The sequence below is a fragment of the Carassius gibelio genome, chromosome A23 (assembly GCF_023724105.1).
Source record: "Carassius gibelio isolate Cgi1373 ecotype wild population from Czech Republic chromosome A23, carGib1.2-hapl.c, whole genome shotgun sequence".
NCBI classification, from domain to species: domain Eukaryota; kingdom Metazoa; phylum Chordata; class Actinopteri; order Cypriniformes; family Cyprinidae; genus Carassius; species Carassius gibelio.
In genome coordinates this window covers 3081496-3104758 of record NC_068393.1, presented here as the reverse complement: position 1 = coordinate 3104758, position 23263 = coordinate 3081496, and the positions used below count along the sequence as shown (strand labels likewise).

The following is a 23263-nucleotide window of genomic DNA, read 5'->3' as shown; positions in this document are numbered from 1 at the left end:
AAAAATTATTTAAATTTTTTTTTTACATCGCCCAGCCCTACTCAGATGGTAGGAAAAAATGTATTACTACAGATACAGGTCTAGTGGAGGGATTAACAGACACCCCTAAAAGAAATGCAATGTATAAAAATACAGTATAGTGTATGTATAGGTATAGGAAGTATCGAAGTATAGAGAAATACAGTGTTTATGGTGTTTTTTTCCCACACAGGGTGCGGTCGAGTCAATTGCCATGAAGAACCCCAAAGAGAGAACTGCTCTGTTTGAAGAGATTTCTCGTTCCGGAGAGCTTGCTCAAGAATATGACAGATGCAAAAAAGAAATGGTAAAGGCTGAGGAGGACACCCAATTTAACTACCATCGCAAGAAAAACATCGCTGCTGAACGAAAGGAAGCCAAGCAGGAGAAAGAAGAGGTGGGCTCTTATTATGTAGTAAATTATTCTTTATTTGGGTGTAATAAACCCTGAAGCAATATATGTAATTGTAAGTTAATAATATTAGCTGGGTTCTCCATGTGTTTTGTGCAGGCGGAACGCTACCAACGGTTAAAGGACGAGGTTGTGCGTGCTCATGTACAGTTACAGCTCTTTAAACTGTACCACAATGAATCAGAGATTGAGAAACTGAACCGAGAGCTGGCCAACCGCAACAAAGAGATTGATAAGGACAGGAAACGCATGGACCGTGTGGAGGAGGAGCTGAAAGATAAGAAGAAAGAGCTAGGCAGAATGATGAGAGACCAGCAGACAATCGAGAAAGAGATCAAGTGAGTCTGAAACAGATGGACAAAAGTTTGTGACTTAAGTCAAGTCACCTTTATATATATAGTGCTTTAAACAAAATACATTGCAACAAAGCAACTGAACAACATTCATTAGGAAAACAGTGTGTCAATAATGCAAAATGACAGTTAAAGGCAGTTCATCATTGAATTCAGTGATGTCATCTCTGTTCAGTTTAAATAATGTCTGTGCACGCAAGTCAATTGCAAGTCAATGATATCACTGTAGATGAAGTGACCCCCAACTAAGCAAGCCAGAGGCGACAGCGGCAAGGAACCGAAATTCCATTGGAGACAGAATGGGAAAAAAAATACATGCAGGGTGTCCGCGGGGTTTTAAAAAGTATTAAAAAGTGATAAATCAAAATGGTCAAATTTAAGGCCATTAAAAGTGTTAAATGTGGTCTCAGAGGTATTATTTTTTTCCAAATTAGGTATTATTTTTTCCAGACTATCAGGTGTCTTATTCTGATTGAAATTCTATCTGCGTTCGTGTTAGTTCGTTTATATGGGCTTTAGCATATCTGGGCACATAATCAAAGATCTTCCGTCTCCGTCTCATGCTGACGTCATATTCAGTGGTCGTTCGGCATCATCTCAGAACACTGCGCGCTCAACAGAAGTGGCTGGCTTACGTTTTATTTTAGACTTGCTTCAAGGCATATCTTCAATGACTGGACAACCATCGTCGTCTTCTTGGACAAATGCAAGTTTTCTAATAGCTGGGTTAACGACCGGTAGTACCGAGGTCCCGTTCAAACCCGGTTCTTGACGCATACAACGCTATGATTTCCGCGAAGCAGAAAACGAGTACGGAATCTCAAAATCCAGTCATGTAAATTAAACTTACATTTTAATATGGACAGTCATGGAATTTGTGAAAGCATAAATTAATCAAATCAAATCTCCATATGGACCAGTATCTGTAGTATTAAGCCGCAAAAGTTGTTTGAAATATGAATCTGTGTTCTGCGCGTCTCTGTGTGAATTAATGAATGACAGAGACGTGCAGGTTTATTTACTACATAGACTGAAGCGCATGACGCTTGCATTAATTTCAGCATCTGTTGTCTTCTCCTGTCAAAATAATCGAGTTAATTTAGAATTATTCATATTCACTTTCGAAGCAGAAGACATACCGGTTTCTCCGGTAGTGGGCGGAGCTAATGGGCAAATAGAAATTTCAAAATGACAAATATGCATTCATTAGGCCTAAAAGAAAATTTTTACATAAGGGCATTGTGTTAGAAATATTACTATTATTTAGTAAAACGTATGTGATACTGCTACCACTGTTGCAAAAAAATAAAAAACTTTATTAAAAAAATAAATAAATCTCAATATTTCTCCCATGTTTTAATTTTAATAGCAAATCCCCTTTATTTACCAAACATAAAATGTGTTTAAATTTGATAAATTAAAAGACAAATTAAATTTGGGTGAAACTTGTTTACTGTTTTTCATAATTATATAACTTGTAGAAAAACTTTAAACACAATTCTAAATAAGTATAAAGAATGGCATTGGTTTTATTTTTAGTGCTAAAAAGTTATTTTTTTTTTATTACCAAATTTTTGTGTTTTGCTTTGTTACCGAAATTGGTACCGAGAATCGTGGATTTTCACTGGTATCGGTGCCGAATACTGAAATATTGGTACCGTGACAACACTAACAGGCAGGCTTATTGTTCGGTCTATCCATTTTCTCCATTGCACATTTTATGGTATTTGTTTTATTTTTATTTACTAAGTGAAATAAATGTGCAATATGCTGTCAACATCAGTCTCTAAATCTATTATTTTTTGTATGTTATATATGTCAAAATCTGTGTAAATAATAGAAAGGTCGCTGATTAACACTTGCAATTCAGTGTCGTGATGGTTTTAAAAAATATTCTGAAGGTAGTGAAAAAGGTATTAAAAAGTAGTAAATTTAACTTAAGGATTGCTGTATATACCCTGACATGGGAGAAACCAGGCCCAGTTGGGGGGCCAGTTCTCCTCTGACCAGACGAAACCAGCAGTTCAATTCCAGGCTGCAGCAGAGCAGAGATTGTGCAGAAGAATCATCTGTTTCTTGTGGTCTTGTCCTGGTGGTCGTCTGAGACAAGGTCTTTACAGGGGATCTATATCTGGGGCTCATCTAGTTGTCCTGGTCTCCTCTGTCTTTCAGGGATTTAGAGGTCCTTTCTAGGTTCTGATCCACCATCTGGTCTAGATACGTACTGGATCCGGGTGACTGCAGTGACCCTATGATTTGGATACATACTGGATCTGGTGGCTCCGGTGACCTTGGAATAAGAGAGAAACAGACTAATATTAGCCTAGATGCTATTCTTCTAATGATGTAGCAAGTACATCGGGTGTTATGGGAAGTGTTCCAGGTTCTGGTTTACCTAATTAATGCAGACTAAAAATCCTTTAATGGATTTGGATATTAAAAGCATATTAGTATGTGTAAGCCAGGTTAAAGAGATGGGTCTTTAATCTAGATTTAAACTGCAAGAGTGTGCCTTCCTCCCGAACAATGTTAGGTAGGTTATTCCAGAGTTTAGGCACCAAATAGGAAAATGATCTGCCGCCCACAGTTGATTTTGATATTCTAGGTATTATCATACTGCCTGAGTTTTGAGAACGTTGCGGACGTAGAGGATTATAATGTAAAAGGAGCTCATTCAAATACTGAGATGCTAAACCATTCAGGGCTTTTAAAGTAATAAGCAATATTTTAAAATCTATACGATGTTTGATAGGGAGCCAGTGCAGTGTTGACAGGACCGGGCTAATATGGTCATACTTCCTGGTTCTAGTAAGAACTCTTGCTGCTGCATTTTGGACTAACTGTAGTTTGTTTACTAAGCGTGCAGAACAACCACCCAGTAAAGCATTACAATAATCTAACCTTGAGGTCATAAATGCATGGATTAACATTTCTGCATTTGACATTGAAAAAGCATAGGCCATGATTTAGATATATTTTTGAGATGGAAAAATGCAGTTTTACAAATGATAGAAACGTGGCTTTCTAAGGAAATATTGCGATCAAATAGCACACCTAGGTTCCTAACTGATGACTAAGAATTGACAGAGCAGCCATCAAGTCTTAGACAGTGTTCTAGATTGTTACATGCAGAATTTTTAGGTCCTATAATTAATAGGGGTGCTCCAATCACGATCGGCCGATCGTTATGCGCATCTCGTCAGTAAAGCCAGTTTTCTAATCAGCGGTTAATTCCATCAGGTGCGTGATTTCACATAGATCAGCTGTTACTACACAGAGCCGTTGTTAATAGAGAAGATGCGCAAATCCACTTCATTTTCAGCGTTTTTTGGCGCATCTTCTCTGTTAACAACGGCTCTGTGTAGTAACAGCTGCTCTATGTAAAATCACGCACCTGATGGAATTTACCGCTGATTAGAAAACCGGCTTTACTGATGAGATGCGCATTAACGATCGGCCGATCGTGATCGGAGCACCCCTAATAATTAACACCTCTGTTTTTTCAGAATTTAGCAGTAGGAAATTACTCGTCATCCATTTTTATATCGACTATGCATTTCCATTAGTTTTTCAAATTGGTGTGTTTCACCAGGCTGCGAAGAAATAAAGAGCTGAGTATCATCAGCATAACAGTGAAAGCTAACACCATGTTTCCTGATGATATCTCCCAAGGGTAACATATAAAGCGTGAAGAGTAGCGGCCCTAGTACTGAGCCTTGAGGTACTCCATACTGTACTTGTGATCGATATGATACCTCTTCATTCACTGCTACGAACTGATGGCGGTCATAGAAGTATGATTTAAACCATGCTAATGCACTTCCATTAATGCCAACAAAGTGTTCAAGTCTATGCAAAAGAATGTTGTGGTCAATTGTGTCAAACGCAGCACTAAGATCCAATAGAACTAATTGAGAGATATAACCACTATGAGATGATAAGAGCAGGTCATTTGTAACTCTAACTCGGCTGATCGTTATGCACATCTCGTCTTTAAAGCCGGTTCTCTAATCACGCACCTGAGGGAATTTACAGCTGATTAGACTGGCTTTACTGACAAGATGCGCATTAACGATCGTGATCGGAGCAGCCCTAGGGTCTAAGGTGCACTGTCTGATGCAATACTGTAGCTGATGGCTGAATGGTTACAATTTTATCTCTAATAGTATTGATTTTAGAAGTAAAGTAGTTCATAAAGTCATTACTTCTGTGATGTTGGGGAATGTCAACACTTGTTGAAGCTTTATTTTTTGTTAATTTAGCCACTGTATTGAATAACGTACACGTATCCAGACCAGATGGTGGATCAGCACCTAGAAAGGACCTCTAATGCCCTGAAAGACAGCGGAGACCAGGACAACTAGAGCCCCAGATACAGATGCCCTGTAAAGACCTTGTCTCAGAGGAGCACCAGGACAAGACCACAGGAAACAGATGATTCTTCTGCACAATCTGACTTTGCTGCAGCCTGGAATTGAACTACTGGTTTCGTCTGGTCAGAGGAGAACTGGCCCCCCAACTGAGCCTGGTTTCTCCCAAGGTTTTTTTCTCCATTCTGTCACCGATGGAGTTTCGGTTCCTTGCCGCTGTCGCCTCTGGCTTGCTTAGTTGGGGTCACTTCATCTACAGCGATATCATTGACTTGATTGCAAATTAAAACAGACACTATTTCAACTGAACAGAGATGACATAACTGAATTCAATGCTGAACTGCCTTTAACTATCATTTTGCATTATTGAGACACTGTTTTCCAAATGAATGTTGTTCAGTGCTTTGGCGCAATGTATTTTGTTTAAAGCACTATATAAATAAAGGTGATTGATTGATTGATTGAATAAATACCTGGGGTTATGTTTGTTATCTTCTAAAAGAGAAGAAAAGTAATCGGATCTAGCAGTTTATAATGATTTTCTGTAGGATAGGTTACTTTCCCGCCAAGCAATAAGAAATAGCTCTAGTTTTGTTTTTCTCCAGCTGCGCTCCATTTTTCGGGCTGCTCTCTTTAAGGTGCGAGTATGCTCATTATACCATGGTGTTATACTGGTTTCCTTAACCTTCCTTAAGTGAAAAGGAGCAACTGTATTTAAAATGCTAGAAAAGAGAAAGTCTATAGTTTGTGTTACATCATCAAGTTGATCTGAGGTTTTGGAGATGCTAAGGAATTTGGATACATCAGGAAGATAACTTAAAGAGCCAGTAAGATGAAAATTCTAAGCTTCATATCACGGTTTATAAGTCCTGTACATTAGGTTTAAATCCATCCAAGGTTAAAAAACATTGTCATTTTGTCAAAATATCATTTTAAAATTACCTCAATTCTCAGAGATCCCCAAACGGTTCGCACGAAACTGTTCAAAAGATTCGGTTTCCTTAAACCCCACCTTTCGGTAGCATACTGTGTTCTGATTGGTCAACTATCATAAGCAGTTTGGATTGGTTGTTCCGCACACACCTCCACGGTAAACAATGCGTTAGCATCTGTTTGGGGTGAATTATGTCTTATTCCTCTCACCGCAAAGCAAACAGTAAAATAAAAAACTTGAACAGTCTGCTTTTTCTTCTGTGTGGGTGTATTCAAGCCGCGTGCTTCAGTTTGAATCTGAATAGCGCTTCAGCGCGGGGGCGTGGTCTCATTATATATAATGAAGGGAGACATGAAAAACAGGCATCGCGTTGTTTTCATATGGATTACTTTATCACAGAATATCTGTTTTCAGCAGCACTTGTTTAGTTTTAAAGTAGACATGTCAAGCTTTCTATAGATATCTCTCTCATGTCTCTTCATTGAGTATTCACGCAGTTACACTTCATTTTAATGACGTGTTTGTACATGATGATCAGCAAAGGCTGCAGACAGCACACATACTGATAAGACGCTCGGGAGAAAACAGACACATAACTTCATAATCACACTTCGCGTTGTAATTCGGAGATGCTCGTTGTTCTAAACAAAGTTGGTAATGAACCATCTTTTATGGCCAAACGCTTTGAAAATCCCGCTGTACTCACCGAGATTAGAAAAGCAGTCATCAGTGAAAAAGGGATTTGTTGTACTGCTCTGGTATTGAGGTGAAAATGAATTTTAGCCATTGGTTCTTCTGATTTTCATTCTTTGGCAGTGAAAATAAAACAAACTTGCCTTTACAATTAAAAACACACTGTCTCCTCGACATGGTGCTCTCACACCAACCAGAGCGTCTGTGTGGGGGGGTGGGGCAGGTCAGAGTTCAGTTTCGTCCCAGACGGTAGGCGGAGATTATTATGCAAAGTGTTCCTAGTGACGTACATAGAGATGGGCAAAATATTTGAAATCTATAACGACTCGTTTCAGCGATTCAGAGTCGACTCCTTACTTTAGAAGCCAATAACTTTATAAATCGTGTACTTTTTGGTTGAATTATTTGCACATTGTTTACACTGATGGACAGCTATATCATACACTGTAATACAGGTAATTTTTGATTTCCCATCTGTGTGGCTCTTTAAAAAGCAGTCTTTTGTGGTAGAAGTGATGGTTCTTCCATACTTGTAACAAGAAGTATAATTTTTGGCTATATGAAGTTTGCACACAACTAATTAATGATCTGAGATGTCATCACTTGGCTGCATAGTTTTAACACTATCAACATCAATTCCATGTGACAGTATTAAATCTAGAGTATGATTTCGACAATGAGTAGGTCCTGAACGTGTTGTCTAACCCAATAGAGTTTAGAATGTCTATAAATGTTGATCCCAATGCATCTTTTTCATTATCAACATGAATATTAAAATCACCAACTTTTAAAACTTTATCTGCAGCCAGAACTAACTCGGATGTAAAATCACCAAACTCTTTAATAAAGTCTGTATGGTGCCCTGGTGGCCTGTTTACAGTAGCCAGTACAAACATAATAGGGGATTTATCATTAACATTTGTTTCTCTGGATAATGTTATATGAAGCACCATTATTTCAAACCAGTTATACTTGAAGCCTGCCCTCTGGGAAATCCTGAAAACGTTGTTATAAATTGAAGCAACACCTCTCCCTTTACCTTTTAGACGCAGCTCATGTTTATAACAGTAATCTTGCGGGGTGGACTCATTTTAAATAATGTAATCATCAGGTTTTAGCCAGGTTTCTGTCAAACAGAGCATATCTAGATTATGAACTGATCATATTATTTACAAAAAGTGTTTTCGTTGAAAGGGATCTGAAATATAATAAGCCAAGCTTTATCAGTTGTTTATCCGTATTGCATCTGATTTTTATTTGTTGAACCTCAATTAAATTGTTAATATTAACTTGGTTTGGACATTTTTTTTTTGTATTTTCTAGTTCGGGAAACAGACACAGTCTCTATAGTGTGATATCTAGGTGAAAGAGTCTCTGTCCTGAGAATTAGCTGACCTCTGTGACGTGCGGCAGCTAGCAGACGGTCAGTTTAGCCAGTCTTTCTGCTTCCTTACCTGGTCCCCAGTTAGTCAAGTATAAACTCTAAGACTGTGTGCCATATTTCTAGAGAGAAGAGTGGTGCCACCCCAGGAGTGATGATCTCTTTTCAACAGGTCAGGTCTGCCCTAATAGCTCATCCAATTGTCTATGAAACCTATGTTATTCTGTGGGCACCACTTAGACATCCAGCCATTGAGTGATGACAATCTGCTATGCATCTCGTCACCACGGTAAGCAGGGAGGGGACCAGAGCATATTACAGTGTCTGACATCGTGCTTGCAAGTTCACACACCTCTTTAATGTTATTTTTAGTCATCTCCGACTGGCGAAGAGTGCCGGCATGAATAACAATCTTACTGTATTTACGTTTAGCATTAGCCAGCACTTTTAAATTTGCCAAGATGTCAGGCGCTCTGGCTCCCGGTAAACATTTGACTATGGTGGCTGGTGTCTCTATATTCACGTTCCGTACAATAGAATCACCAATAACTAGAGCACTTTCATCAGGTTTCTCAGTGGGTGCATCACTGAGTGGGGAGAACCTGTTTAATGTCTTTTTTTTTTGGAACAGAAGAGCGGTGTTCTGGCCTCACTGTCACCCAGTTGCCCTGCTGCAGGGGCTCTGTTGCCGGAACCAAACAATGTACAGGAATCCCTGAATTAGACGCATTCAAAGCCGTATCTAGAGCCCTAACATTCTTACTGTCCTCAATTAAAGTTTGAATGCGTGTCTCTAATTCTGAAATCTTCTCTGTCAGCCTAACTATTTCCCTGCATTTATCACATGTGAATCCCTCATCTGCGACAGAGATAGATAAACTGTACATGTGGCAAGAGCAGGAGAAGCCATTACTCACCGTGCTTGATAAAATATTCTTACCACAGTTGTTTAATGAACTGGATTGAGAGAGAGGAGAGGAGAGGAGAAAAGAAAACAGCGATAGGATCGAATGAAAACGCTAATGACAAGCTAACGAGTGCTAATGCAATGCAGATGTACTGCACTCACAGATCTTAAATAAAAGTGAACAATCAAAATTAATCTGATAAGATTGATCGATAATATCAGAAATATGGTGTGAGTTAAGTTATATTTTATCACGTAAAAAAACAGAGAGTGATTGTAAGATAAAGATTCTAGAAAGAAAAAACGCTACATGGAGCTACGATCAGCTACAGCAGGCCAACAGGAAGCAGAGAAAACACTGTCCAACAGCGATACCCGCAGTCTATAAATGTCAAGTCAGTCAGAAGTCCAGATAGACTATTAGACTATTATATTATTTAAAAGCCTACGATATGTGTACTGTGTTAACCTAATTGAGACTTGTTATAGCACTTATATTTCATTGCTCTTTTTGTTGTTTTTGATTGCTTCCAAAAATTAGATTATTAAAATAACTTTCTCCCCAGCCTTGCACAAACGACTGTTAGTTCCAGGTTTGATGAAGGCCCTCGTACCAAAAATATGAAATGTGTTGTGATTGATTAGCTGTCCCAGTGCATTGTGTTTTTTGGTGTTTCAATACCGCCCCGTCCCCTGCCAAGTTAAGGATTGTGTCAATATTGCCATATCAGTTTGAGTGCATATTTTTCTTCGCTGAAGTCTTCCCACATCTTTTATGTAATCAAAATGTAATCAATGACAAATTGAGAGATCACAAGCTGAGTCATAGGACAATATTATTGGCAGATTCTAGTCCTCACCTGAACAAGCAGAGCATTTGTAAGTTCTAACATGCCCTGAAATTAGTCCTGAGCTTTTGCAGAATGGATCAGGGTAGGCCAAGAAGATGAGAATTAGTCTCTGATTGATCACACATGATAATATGTGATTAGAACCCAGCTAATAAAAAGTAATTCATTTTGTTTTAAATGTTGACAGGGAGAAGGATGCAGAGCTTAATCAGAAAAGGCCTCTGTACATTAAAGCCAAGGAGAACACTTCTCACAAGATCAAGAAACTAGAGGCTGCTCGTAAATCACTGCAGAATGCCCAGAAATGCTACAAAAAACGCAAGGCAGACATGGAGGAGCTAGACCGTGAACAGGGGGCAGTGGAGATGGCCAGACAGGAGTTTGAGGAACGAATGGAGGAGGAGGCTCAAAGTCAGGGCCAAGATCTACAGCTGGAAGAGAACCAGGTACAGCTGAAAAAGGGTTCTATACTGTGATAAATGCAGCATATTTATTTGCCTGTGCAATTGAATTTTGATAGACCACTCTAGTGCGACAGTTGGCCAACTGCCTATGATTGTGTGCTAAAGTTTTCTGTTGTCTGCGCATTTTATACACCTCAAGATATTATTCAGATATTTAATTTTTAAGACCTTTTTTAGGAATAAAATAATTTTGCCATAAAAGGAAAATTAGTGTGAAAAACAATTGTTTGTTATAAAAATAACCTGTTTAATCTTGCCAGTTACTTGCTTTTCTTAAAGATAAAGCTGCACAAATATAAGTTTACAATCAGTAAAGGCTAAAATGCTCTATACTGCTTTTACATCCTGAACAAATTTTAATAACAGCTTCTTTAACCGTGCAGTTAAAAATACTGAGTTTAAGTTGCTGTTGTCATTGTTTGTGTTTAGGTTAAGGCATATCACCGTCTGAAGGAGGAGGCAAGCAAGCGAGCTGCTACACTGGCTCAGGAGCTGGAGAAATTCAACAGAGACCAAAAAGCTGACCAGGACCGTCTGGACCTGGAGGAGAGGAAGAAAATAGAAACAGAGGTGCAAAAAGTTTCTGCAGACTTAATTATACAGTAAAATAAACAACAGAGCAGCTTGATTTGTTGTGATTGTTGTTATCGATAGGCCAAGATTAAGCAGAAGATCAGAGAGATTGAAGAGAACCAGAAACGCATTGAGAAGCTGGAGGATTACATCACCACTAGCAGGTACAAACACTTCACAAAGTTACATCTGATATGGCAGACAACTGTTAGTGCATGTCATTGCATGTCATTTCTAGACAGTCGCTGGATGAGCAGAAGAGGATGGAGGAGGAGCTCACAGAAGAGGTGGAACAGGCCAAACGAAGAATAGATGAGATCAACATGGAGCTAAACCAGGTAAGAGTTCAGAAAGGGAAGCGCTAAAATACTTCATTATACATTTACAAAAATGCAGTTATATCATAAGCTGCGTTTCCACCGAGATTACCCAGAACAGTTTCCCCTCCAAGGCCTCTTGCTTTGTTTATCCACAGAGGTCTAAAGTTATGTGAAGATTAGGCAAATAGTCTGGTGACACAGGGCTGCTTACGTTTCTCAATACAAAGAATGCAAATTTTGATGGTCTCTTCAGGTGGTCTCTTAAAAATAAAAAAATAGAAATTGCACATTTGAGTGAATGAGGAGATTTTGTTGGAGTGGCTTTATATGAGTACATCTCTGAAAGCAACTAATTGTCTTCTGAGAAGTTTTTAATGCCTTTTTTTCATTCCACCTTTTTGTAATGCCTAAAAAGTATAGTGCTGATTCATGTACAGGGATAAAGCAGGAGTGTCCTTCTGTTGCATTTTTTTTTTTTTTTGAAACCTGAGTAATGTTCTTTTAACCTAACCTAATAGATTCAGTATTCAAATCCATGCCAGGAATGATAGCTTTGTCGAGGTGTGCATCAGTAACTATGTAACTGATGTAAACTCTGACTATGACTTATGCAGGTGATGGAGCAGCTGGGTGATGCTCGTATTGACAGACAGGAGAACAGCAGACAACAGCGCAAGGCTGAGATTCTGGAGAGTATCAAGAGGCTGTATCCTGGATCAGTGGTGAGAAGTGATTCCTCACTGTTTCCAGTGTCATTTAAATTTTGTGTATAATATAGCTGGATGCTCACATATGGTTATTTCATTTTCCAGTACGGGAGACTGATTGACCTGTGCCAACCCACACAGAAGAAATTTCAGATTGCTGTTACTAAAGTTCTGGGCAAAAACATGGATGCCATCATTGTGGACTCTGAGAAGACGGGTCGTGACTGTATCCAGTACATAAAAGAGCAGCGTGGGGAACCCGAGACCTTCTTGCCCCTCGACTACCTGGAGGTGATGTCACTGGATTTAGTTTTCACTGAGTGTGTTGTGCTTGAGCCACTTGGATCATGTATTATAATGTCCTCAACAGGTCAGGCCCACAGATGAGAAACTGCGTGAGCTACGTGGAGCTAAATTGGTGATTGATGTAATTCGATATGAGCCACCACAGATTAAGAAAGCCCTGCAGTATGCCTGTGGAAATGCCCTGGTCTGTGAGAACGTGGAGGATGCTCGCAGGATTGCCTTTGGAGGACCATACAGACACAAGGTACAAAGGAAGAAAATCACATCACAAAAAATACAGCTATTGATAGGTTTTGAGTGTATTATGCATTCGATTGTTGGTGACTGGAGTATGGAAAGGAGTCCATAAATGTACTGTCTAAAGCCTGTACCACCACCTTGAATTGTGTGGTGATTATTTCTTAGACAAGAATTACTCAGTTTATTGGTTCTGGATGTTATTTTTTAGACTGTGGCTCTAGATGGGACATTATTCCAGAAGTCTGGAGTGATCTCTGGAGGTGCCAGTGATCTGAAGGCCAAAGCTCGGCGTTGGGATGAGAAAGCTGTTGATAAACTGAAAGACAGAAAGGAGAAGCTCACAGACGAGCTCAAAGTAAGTAATTTCTGAAACCGAGTGATGCTTAATGTGATATGAGCAAGAAAATTTGACATTGACTGATTGGATTGATGTCTATGTGTGAATATCAGGAGCAAATGAAGGCAAAAAGAAAGGAGGCAGAGCTGCGTCAGGTGCAGTCTCAAGCTCATGGTTTGCAGATGAGACTTAAATACTCTCAGAGTGATCTGGAGCAAACCAAGACCAGACACCTGTCCCTTAACATGCAGGTACCCACCGCTTAGTCAACTTGTGTTGTTCCAAAATGCTGCTAATTGCTTTTATAAAAAGTGGAAGAAATAAGATCCAAATGTTCAATTATAATAATATTAGAACCTTAATGTAAAGTGTTAACAAAAATTATTTTATGATGTAATAGCATTGCCACTTAATACATAAAAAAGTGAGTTTAATTGGTGTTCAGTCACAGCTGTGTGTTTAATGGCATTTTGTAACAGCTTTGAATGTGGCCCATCCAATCTAAAATTAGTCAGAACTCATCTGTTTTGCTGCTTGTATACTTTTCTCATCAGAAATGACTTAAATGCAGTAGATATATTTGTCACACATTTTTTTATTGGGGTAATTTCAGGAAAAGTCAAAGCTGGAGAGTGAACTTGCTAACTTTGGTCCACGCATTAATGACATTAAGAGAATCATACAGTCACGAGAGAGAGAGATGAAAGACCTGAAAGACCGCATGAACTTGGTAGGACACAGCACCGTTATCTAAAAACAACTTTACTTTGGTTAATTTATCACCTGTCTTCAGTCTTGTTGATGTTTGTCTTTCATTCCAGGTGGAGGATGAGGTTTTTGTAGAGTTCTGTGAAGAGATTGGAGTTCGTAACATTCGTGAATTTGAAGAAGAGAAAGTAAAGAGACAGAATGAGATTGCAAAGAAACGGTGAGGTCATAAAAAAAAAAAAAAAACATTGATCTTTAAAAATATATATAATTCTGCACATTTTCCACCCAAATGTAGGGCTGTGCAATTAATTGAAAAAATGGTTCGATTTAGATTTTGGCCTCCAATGATCATGAAAATCCTATAATCGAGATTTAGTGCCCCATTCTGCCCTCTTTTTGCAGCGCTGCGCTTTCGTTCCTCCATTAAAGCCCAATTTCCCGTGCAAATCAGTAAAATCGTGTTACATGACATTTGCATAATGGGACATGCTTTATTTATAAAAGTCTATTTATTAATGTTTTTAAAAGCGTGAAAGAGAACTTTCGCTGCTCCTAAGGAAGAGATATGTGCTTAGAGATGGAACACGGACATGTAAAGTCACCATTTAGCTCAAGGCGCGCGCCTAAACGCTCAAATAAATGCAAAATTGTGTCAAAATGCTGCGCTTAGTTATTATTCATGTATACCTTCGTCGGTCATATAATAAATGAACGTCAAGAGTTGAGAATGAAAATACGTGTGTTACGGTAATTTGGATCCGTGCGGCTCTTAAAGTAACAGTGGGGTATTTTCCTGTTGTGACTGTGTTTATTAATCAAACAACAAAAGACAAATTTATAATCACACTGCTCTTGAGTGAAGGACTTTTGTAGCTTTAAGAAACAAAAAAGTTTAATTCTTACAGTGAAGACTGCTGTTTTATTTTACAATTGATTATTAATTTCTGTAGTAGGCTGTAAACTGCTTAAGACTTGCATAAAATAAACATTAAAGTTTGTTTCATTGGTATCTTTTTAGTCTATTGTATTTGTCCTTTGCTTTTTTTTTTTAAACAATTTGATTATTTTCAGTAATTTTCAATAATTTTGTGGACTTTTTGTTTGTTTCAAATTCCGCTGGTCTCTACAATGTAGATGTCATAGCAACCGTATATTACAGAAAATACATATTTGATATGTATCACTTTCTTTAAATAAATCACTCATTAAGTTTTGGTCATATGGCCCCCTCATAATCGTGTTAAATAATTGTGATTACAATATTGACCAAAATAATCATGATTATGATTTTTGTCATAATCGAGCAGCCCTACCTTAATGTGGAATTATCTTTATTATTATTTTAAGTCTGTCATTAAGAATTTGTAGGGAGTACTAAACTGTTATGGTCAGATGCAAATAGTTGATGGAACTGATGATTAATCCTTTCCCCAAACTCCTGGGTAGCCTGGAATTTGAGACTCAGAAGACGCGTCTGGCTATCCAGCTGGACTATGAGAAGAACCAGCTTAAGGAAGACCAGGAGAAGGTGATCATGTGGGAACAGACGGTCAAGAAAGATGAGAATGAGATAGAGAGACTCAAGAAGGTAGACAACTTTCAGATACTGTATTTTCCGGACTATAAGTCACACTTTTTTTTCATAGTTTGGCTGGTCCTGTGACTTATAGTCAGGTGCGACTTATAGTCCGAAAAATACGGTACTATCATAATGATACTCTCTATTAAGCATAGAAATAATGTTTGATCTCATTGAATTTCATTTAATATTTTTTAACAGGAAGAGCAAAGGAACATGAAGATCATTGATGAAACCATGGCACAGCTGCAGGATCTGAAAAACCAGCACCTGGCCAAGAAATCTGAGGTTAATGATAAAAATCATGACATGGAGGAGATCCGCAAGAAACTGGGGGGTGCCAACAAGTGAGAACTTTCATTTTTTAATTCTAGACATGCATGGATATTTTTCGAGAAAATGAGTATGATGATGTGAGGAAAAATGTTTGTGTTTGGCTAGGGAGTTGACGCAGCTGCAGAAGGAGGTTACAGCCATTGAGACCAAGCTGGAGCAAAAACGTAGTGACAGACACAATCTACTGCAGGCTTGTAAGATGCAGGACATCAGACTTCCCCTCCGATCAGGAACTATGGATGACATCAGCCAGGAAGAGGTGTGTGGCAGGCCTTGACAGCATAATCTCTCAAACTCATGAACCACCAATCAGAAGTTTGGACACTTGACTGAGTTTGTGTTTTCATAGGCTTAAAATTATTTTAATATAAAATTTAAGCTTGAAATTAGTTATGTAGATACTATTTGTAATTTTGAACTTTAAAGGTGCCATACAATGCAATGATAAAATATTTTAAATTGTTCTTGGATGTCGCCAGAGTGTGTATTTATCCCAAAGTACCCTACAGATAATTTTTAGTTTGTTGAAATTTCCACCTTAAGGGTATGAGCCAAATTTCTCCCTCATAAAAAAAGATTCATTTGCAATATGACCTCTTAACACTACTTAAAGTTGCAGTGTGTAAATTTTAGCTGCATCTAGCGGTGAGATGTGAATTGCAGCCAAAGGCTCAGTCCCCCGCTTACCCCTCCCTTTAGTTTAGCTGGTGGCCAACACAGGTGTCCTTGGTAAAGACAGCAGTGAGCAATCAGATTTCTTTACAAAGGTAAATAAAGGAATTATATTTACTGAATTATTCAATCAACCGATGTTATTGTGAATATTAATGTACTTGTTTATAATTGTGTCAGTGTTTTATTTGCAAGAACAACAAAGTGACAAAACACAGTGTTGTGAGTTCGTGTGGGTAAGGAAGAGGACAAGGGGTCGGCTGGACTGCTGACGTCAATTTATTAATGAAAATAAAACAAAGGTTTTCTAACACCATATGGTGACTTCTATTATGCTGCGTTCACTCGGAGCTTTCGCTTTCCGGCTTCCGGTTTCCGGTCTCGGCTTCCGCCAGCAGTCCGACTCTCTCTCTCTTGCTTCCGTCTCCCCTGGCGTTTTATACCCTCTCCACGCCAATTACTAGAACAAGAAACAGGTGATAATAATTTCTGCCCAAACCACTCACTTACCGCTCGTCTCCTGATCCTCTTTCCCGCTGCAGACTTCGCTAAACCACGCCCCCCCTGCCACATACCCCCACCGCCCGACTCAGGCCGGGGAGCCGTCCGGCCTGCAGCCCCCCCCCCCCCCCCCCCCCCCATTTCTGGAGAGGAAGTCAGCCACCGCCATCTGAACACCCGGCCTGTGGACCACCTTGAATTTAAAAGGCTGAAGAGCTAGATACCAACGAGTGATCCGCGCGTTGGTATCCTTCATGCGGTGGAGCCACTGCAGCGGAGCGTGGTCCGAACAGAGGGTGAACTCCCGTCCCAGGAGATAATAGCGGAGGGTGAGGACGGCCCACCTGATGGCCAGGCACTCTTTTTCAATGGTGCTGTACTTAGCCTCTCTCTTTGAGAGCTTGCGGCCAATGTACAGCACCGGCCGTTCCTCCCCCTCTATCTCCTGGGACAGGACCGCCCCCAGCCCCCTGTCCGACGCGTCTGTCTGCAACAGAAAAGGGAGAGAAAAGTCAGGAGAGTGTAATAACGGCCCGCCACATAGAGCAGCCTTGACCTGGGTAAAAGCCTGTTGACACGGCTCCGTCCACTGGACCGTATCTGGCACCTCCTTTTTAGTGAGGTCAGTCAAGGGGCTGGTGAGGTCCGAATAATTGGGAATAAACCGCCTGTAATATCCCGCCAGCCCCAAGAACTGCCTCACCTCCTTTTTGGTCTTGGGACGTGGGCAGGTCGCAATAGCGGCTGTCTTATCAATTTGGGGACGCACCTGTCCATGCCCCAAGTGGAAGCCCAGATACCTTACTTCCACTCGCCCAATCGCACACTTCTTTGGGTTGGCCGTGAGGCCCGCTCCTCTCAGCGACCTCAGAACAGCCCTCAGATGCTGCATATGCCGCTGCCAATCATTACTGAATATAATGATATCATCCAGGTAGGCAGCCGCATATGCCGCATGGGGCCGCAAGATTCTATCCATGAGGCGCTGAAAGGTTGCAGGCGCCCCGAACAAGCCAAAGGGAAGGGTAACAAATTGGTGTAAACCAAACGGCGTTGTGAAAGCTGTTTTCTCTCGGGATAATGGAGACAAGGGGATCTGCCAATAACCCTTCGTTAAGTCCAATGTCGAATAAAAGCGAGCCGTGCCTAACCGATCAAGCAACTCGTGGCATTGGATACGCGTCGAACTTCGACACAGCATTCACCTTGCGATAATCCACGCAGAACCGGACCGGTCCGTTTTCGGAACTAAAACTATCGGGCTCGCCCAGTTACTGTTGGACTCTTCTATTACCCCCATGTCAAGCATAGCGCCTAATTCAGCCTGAACTACTTTTTTCTTGTGCTCAGGTAAGCGATACGGCCGGCTGCGAACTAACACGCCCGGCTCGGTCTCGATATGGTGCTGAATGAGGTTAGTACGGCCCGGTAGGGGCGAAAAGACATCGGCAAAATCTGCCTGTAACTTCGTTAAATCAGTGAGTTGGCATGGCGAGAGGTGATCTCCACCAGGGCGAGGGATTGTGGTTTGAGATTCGCCTCTGGCCCGAGATCATCCTCCCCCCCAATCACCGTTGCCAACATCACTGATTCCGCCTCATTCCATTTTTTAAGGAGATTGAGATGGTAAACCTGATGCGACCCGTTCCTATCGGACCGTATTACCTCATAATCGAGATCCCCGACTTGGCGTGCGACCTCAAACGGCCCCTGCCACTTAGCCAATAATTTGGAGCTCGACGTTGGGAGTAATACAAGTACTTTCTCTCCCGGTGCAAATTTGCGTAACCTAGTTCCCCTGTTATACAGCCGACTCTGGCGGTCCTGGGCTTGTAACAAATTCTCCCTTGATAGCCGCCCCAATGTGTGGAGTTTTGTTCTCAAGTCCAGTACGTATTGAATTTCGTTTTTGCCCTGAGATGGTCCCTCCTCCCAAGTTTCTCTCAGAACGTCAAGCACCCCCCAGGGCTGGCGTCCATAGAGAAGCTCGAAGGGGGAAAACCCCGTGGAGGCTTGTGGGACTTCTCGCACAGCGAATAACAAGGGCTCTAGCCACCGATCCCAATTTTTGGCGTCTTCCTGAACGAACTTACGGATCATGGATTTAAGAGTGCGATTAAATCGTTCGACCAGGCCGTCCGTTTGTGGGTGATAGACGCTGGTTCGAATCGACTTAATGCCCAACAATCCGTATAGTTCGCGTAGCGTACGTGACATAAACGCCGTGCCTTGATCAGTAAGGATTTCTTTCGGAACCCCCACCCGGGAGATAAGACGAAACAGGGCATCCGCAACACTTTTAGCGGAAATGTTGCGGAGGGCCACTGCTTCAGGATATCGTGTTGCATAATCAACTATGACTAATGCAAAGCGATGTCCTCGTGCCGATCGCTCTAATGGCCCGATGAGGTCCATACCAATTCTTTCGAAGGGGGCCTGCATTAATGGGAGAGGGCGCAACGGCGCTTTTGGGGCGGCCGGTGGGCTCACCAACTGACATTCCGGACAAGACGCGCACCACCTGCGCACGTTGTCATGAATGCCCGGCCAGAAGAATCGGGTCATGAGGCGATTTAGTGTGGCTGCCTGTCCCAAATGGCCCGCCATAGGATTAGAATGAGCTGCATGGAAAAGCATTTCCCTGCGGCTCTTTGGAACTAACAACTGGGTTGTATTTACTTTTGTCTGAGCGTCTTGGGTCACTCGATACAACCGGTCTTTTAAGATGGCAAAATAGGGATAGGAGAGCGGAAGGGCCGGTCGGAGAGGCTGGCCATCGATGGTGCGGACCTGTTGGAACGCATGTTTTAGCGTCTCATCCTGAGACTGCTCCAGGGGAAAGTCATCGTGCTCCGAGAGAGTTAGTCTCCCGATTCCGCTCGGTTCCCCTGAAGCCGGCCCCAGCGGTCCTGGCTCAGTTTCCCCCACCTGCACCCGCGCGGTCTCCTTCCGTGCCTTATTTCCCCAAGAGGCATCCGCACATAACGACCCCAATAAAACCGTAAACGCGGGCCAGTTCGTCCCCAAAATTACTGGATGCCGGAGGTGGGGACTAACCGCCACCTCCACACTATGTTTTTGTCCCCGAAATTGAATCCAAATTGGGACGACCGGATATTCCACCACATCCCCGTGTACACACCGCACCTTAACCACGCGGCTTGTATCCAACGCCCCCGGTTGAACCAGGCTTTGATGGATCGAGGTTTGGTTACATCCTGAATCCACCAAGGCCGGATATGTACCCCCCTTGATACTCACGGGTATTTGGTACTCGCCAGCCTGACCGGGGGTGGCCCGTGGGTCGTCCGGGACCCGGACCATCATCTCCACCTCCATCACAGGACACCTGTCCACGAAATGCTCCGGGTCCCCGCAACGCCAACAGGCCAGCCCAGACCTACCCGCCGCCCCAATGGCAGGGAGTGGAGAGGGGAATTGGCGTGGAGAGAGCGGGGAGACGGAAGTACTGTCCCCTCCCGCAGCGCCGAGGACCGCCCCCCTGGGCGGGGCCCTTGTATTCGCGAAACGGCCTTGGTCCGTCCCGCTCCGCCCCCGGGGCGGGACACGAGGAGGGCCAGGTGGACGGGACCTAGGGAGAGGGACAGGGCGAGAGAGAGAAGGGGGAGAGAGAGAAGGGGAGAGAGAGTTAGTAGGTGGGGGTGTGCCGACCCCTGGGCACGCCACCATGTGGTCCTCCGCCAGGTGGATGGCCGATTCCAGCGACGCGGGGCGGTGGCACTGGACCCGTCTTCTTGGGGAGCCGAGTGATGAACTGCTCCAGCACCACCAGATCGACGACTCGCTCCACGTCGCTTCCCTTGGCCAGTAGCCACTTGCGGCAGGAGTCCCGGAGCTGTTGGGCCAACGCAAAGGGTCGGCCGGCCTCGCCCGAGTCCAGGGAGCGGAAGCGTTGTCTGTGTTGTTCGGGCGATCGGCCGACCCGCTGAAGGATGGCCCTCTTCAGGTCGTCGAAGACCAGGAGGTTCGCCACTGGAAGTTGTTGTGCGGCCACCTGGGCCTCGCCGGAGAGCAGGGGAATGAGGCGCACCGGCCACTGCTCCCGGGGCCACCCGCAGGCCTCGGCTGCCTTCTCAAAAAGTTCCAGGAAGGCCTCCGGATCATCCTGGGCCCCCATCTTGTGCAGTGGCAGGTGCATGGCGGGCGGCCCGGCGGCCTCAGCGCGAACCTCCCGATCGAACCAGCCCCGGAACCTCTCGCGGTCCTCCTGCTGGGCCTGGACGATGGCCTGGAACCGTCGCTCCTGATCGGTCCTCAGATCCAGCAGCGCCTGGTGTTGCTCGCGGTGGAGGACCGCGAGGGAAGAGATGATGTCCGCAAGCGGCGTGGAGGACGGGCTTTGCATGGCGGCGGCGTCGGTCCGTCTTCCTTCCCGGGTTTCGGCACCAGTGTTGTGAGTTCGTGTGGGTAAGGAAGAGGACAAGGGGTCGGCTGGACTGCTGACGTCAATTTATTAATGAAAATAAAACAAAGGTTTTCTAACACCATATGGTGACTTCTATTTTGCTGCGTTCACTCGGAGCTTTCGCTTTCCGGCTTCCGGTTTCCGGTCTCGGCTTCCGCCAGCAGTCCGACTCTCTCTCTCTTGCTTCCGTCTCCCCTGGCGTTTTATACCCTCTCCACGCCAATTACTAGAACAAGAAACAGGTGATAATAATTTCTGCCCAAACCACTCACTTACCGCTCGTCTCCTGATCCTCTCTCCCGCTGCAGACTTCGCTAAACCACGCCCCCCCTGCCACACACACTCTCCACACACTTAAATTGCACTCGGTACTCAAAACAACTGACAAAGTAACACTCCAAAAATAATTATTGCCTCTTTAGTGGATTGACGGAACTTAAATTACATAAATATTCAATATGCAATGTCAGTGGAGAGGAGAGGAGCTCAGAAAAAGGCAACTACTCCATGAACTGCGTATGTTCATAACTTTTTAAAAATGTATCCCAGGCAAATAATCTAAAATATAAAAGATAAAGTAATGAAAATTGTATTTCTTATAATTATCATTATTATAATAACACATTCTATAGTTTTCATGAAATAAAACCATTTTTTTATATAAAGTTTCATGATCATTCTACAAAGTGGAAATTAATCATGTTAAAGACAACCAACTTTTTACTAGGGTATTTTATAAACCCACCTAACATCCTTGCTTGTGTTTGTGCTGTAGGGCAGTTCTCAGGCTGAGGAGAGCCTCAGCAGCAGTCAGAAGACATCTAGCACCGTCCTGGCCAAGGAAGCTCTTATCGAGATCGACTACAGCAGCTTGTCAGAGGACCTAAAAGTACAGCCGTGCTTGCACTTTTACACTATCATTAAACTACTGTTTACTCTCAAGTGTTATAGTGTGTTGAGAATGTGATGTGACTGATGCTTTGCAGGACTCACTGTCAGAGGAGGAGATCAAGGCAGAGATGAACACATTGCATCAGAGACTCAATGAGCAGCAGAGCATCCTGCAGAGAATCAGTGCTCCCAACATGAAAGCCATGGAGAAACTAGAGAGTGTTAGAGACAAATTCCAGGAGACCAGTGACGGTCAGTCATTCCTTGCCTATATGAAAAAATTTAAATGCATGCCATGAGAATAAAAGCTGATTTATTTTTTTTAGAAAATAAATCTCACGTGAAAAATAGTTTTAAGAGTCTTGAATAAATTTTGCAGCATGCTACTATGTAGATTGAGTGAAACGGACAGTACCTAGGCTGCACATTTAACAGAGCAGAAGCTGGACAATGGTAGCATATCTAGTGCGTAACCGAGCTACACTAACCACCATCAACATGTAACATGCTTTTGTTCAGAATTGCTAGTATATAATACTAGTAATATTATATTTTCTCCCCTCCCACAACACAAATTCTTATGAAAACATTTTAGATTTGAATTCTCCCCTTCAGTATGTGTGTACTTAATGAACTAAAGGGTTAGTTCACAAAATAATTACATTTTGTTCTTTAAGTGAAAGTTGTGACATTTGCCAAGTATGGTAACCCATACTTGGAATTGATTCTCTGCATTTAACCCAGCAGCCCCTGTACTTACCCCCATGATTTCCGTTTAACCCTCTGGAGTCTCAGGGTATTTTTGGGGCCTGGAGATGTTTTGTCATGCCCTGACATTTGTGCTTTTTTCAGTTTCTTATAAATATCTATATCTAATCTCATGGTAATTGATTATAGATTTAGTCAGGAATTATAGTTTGGAAAAAAAAAATCAAAAAAGTCTAACTAGTAAAATGTTTACACGTTATGTGAAAACTAGTACAAGAATATAAATAAATAAAAAGAGACTTACTCATGATTATGATCTCTGCTGAATAAAGTGCTTCATTCTTTTTTTTCTGAGGAAATCCATTTCTCATGTTTTCATATAGATTACTTTATCACAGAATTTTTTTTTAGTTTAAAAGTAGACATGTCAAGCTTGTTGACATGTCACTTCATTGAGTATTCACGGCGTTACAGTTCATTTTAATGACGCGTTTTTTTAAATGAAGATCAGTACAGACAAAGGCTGCAGATAGCACACCTTGTTTGTTATCTTTATTTTATACGTGCACAAAG

The 23263-nt window shown here is 42.2% G+C and overlaps 1 protein-coding gene across 1 annotated transcript in view; it reads left to right on the top strand.

The window, feature by feature from the left end:
* LOC127944688 (structural maintenance of chromosomes protein 1A-like) overlaps positions 1 to 23263 on the top strand; it is a 64466-nt gene that overhangs the window by 35500 nt on the left and 5703 nt on the right. Inside the window, exons 4-21 of the mRNA XM_052540856.1 lie at positions 212 to 415; positions 530 to 768; positions 10107 to 10365; positions 10813 to 10953; positions 11038 to 11120; positions 11195 to 11294; positions 11891 to 11998; positions 12089 to 12274; positions 12354 to 12533; positions 12738 to 12884; positions 12980 to 13117; positions 13480 to 13596; positions 13688 to 13794; positions 15024 to 15165; positions 15358 to 15503; positions 15598 to 15751; positions 21867 to 21980; positions 22078 to 22234. Of these exons, the coding sequence (XP_052396816.1) occupies positions 212 to 415; positions 530 to 768; positions 10107 to 10365; positions 10813 to 10953; positions 11038 to 11120; positions 11195 to 11294; positions 11891 to 11998; positions 12089 to 12274; positions 12354 to 12533; positions 12738 to 12884; positions 12980 to 13117; positions 13480 to 13596; positions 13688 to 13794; positions 15024 to 15165; positions 15358 to 15503; positions 15598 to 15751; positions 21867 to 21980; positions 22078 to 22234 (2722 nt within the window). The remainder of the gene's footprint in view (positions 1 to 211; positions 416 to 529; positions 769 to 10106; positions 10366 to 10812; positions 10954 to 11037; positions 11121 to 11194; positions 11295 to 11890; positions 11999 to 12088; positions 12275 to 12353; positions 12534 to 12737; positions 12885 to 12979; positions 13118 to 13479; positions 13597 to 13687; positions 13795 to 15023; positions 15166 to 15357; positions 15504 to 15597; positions 15752 to 21866; positions 21981 to 22077; positions 22235 to 23263) is intronic.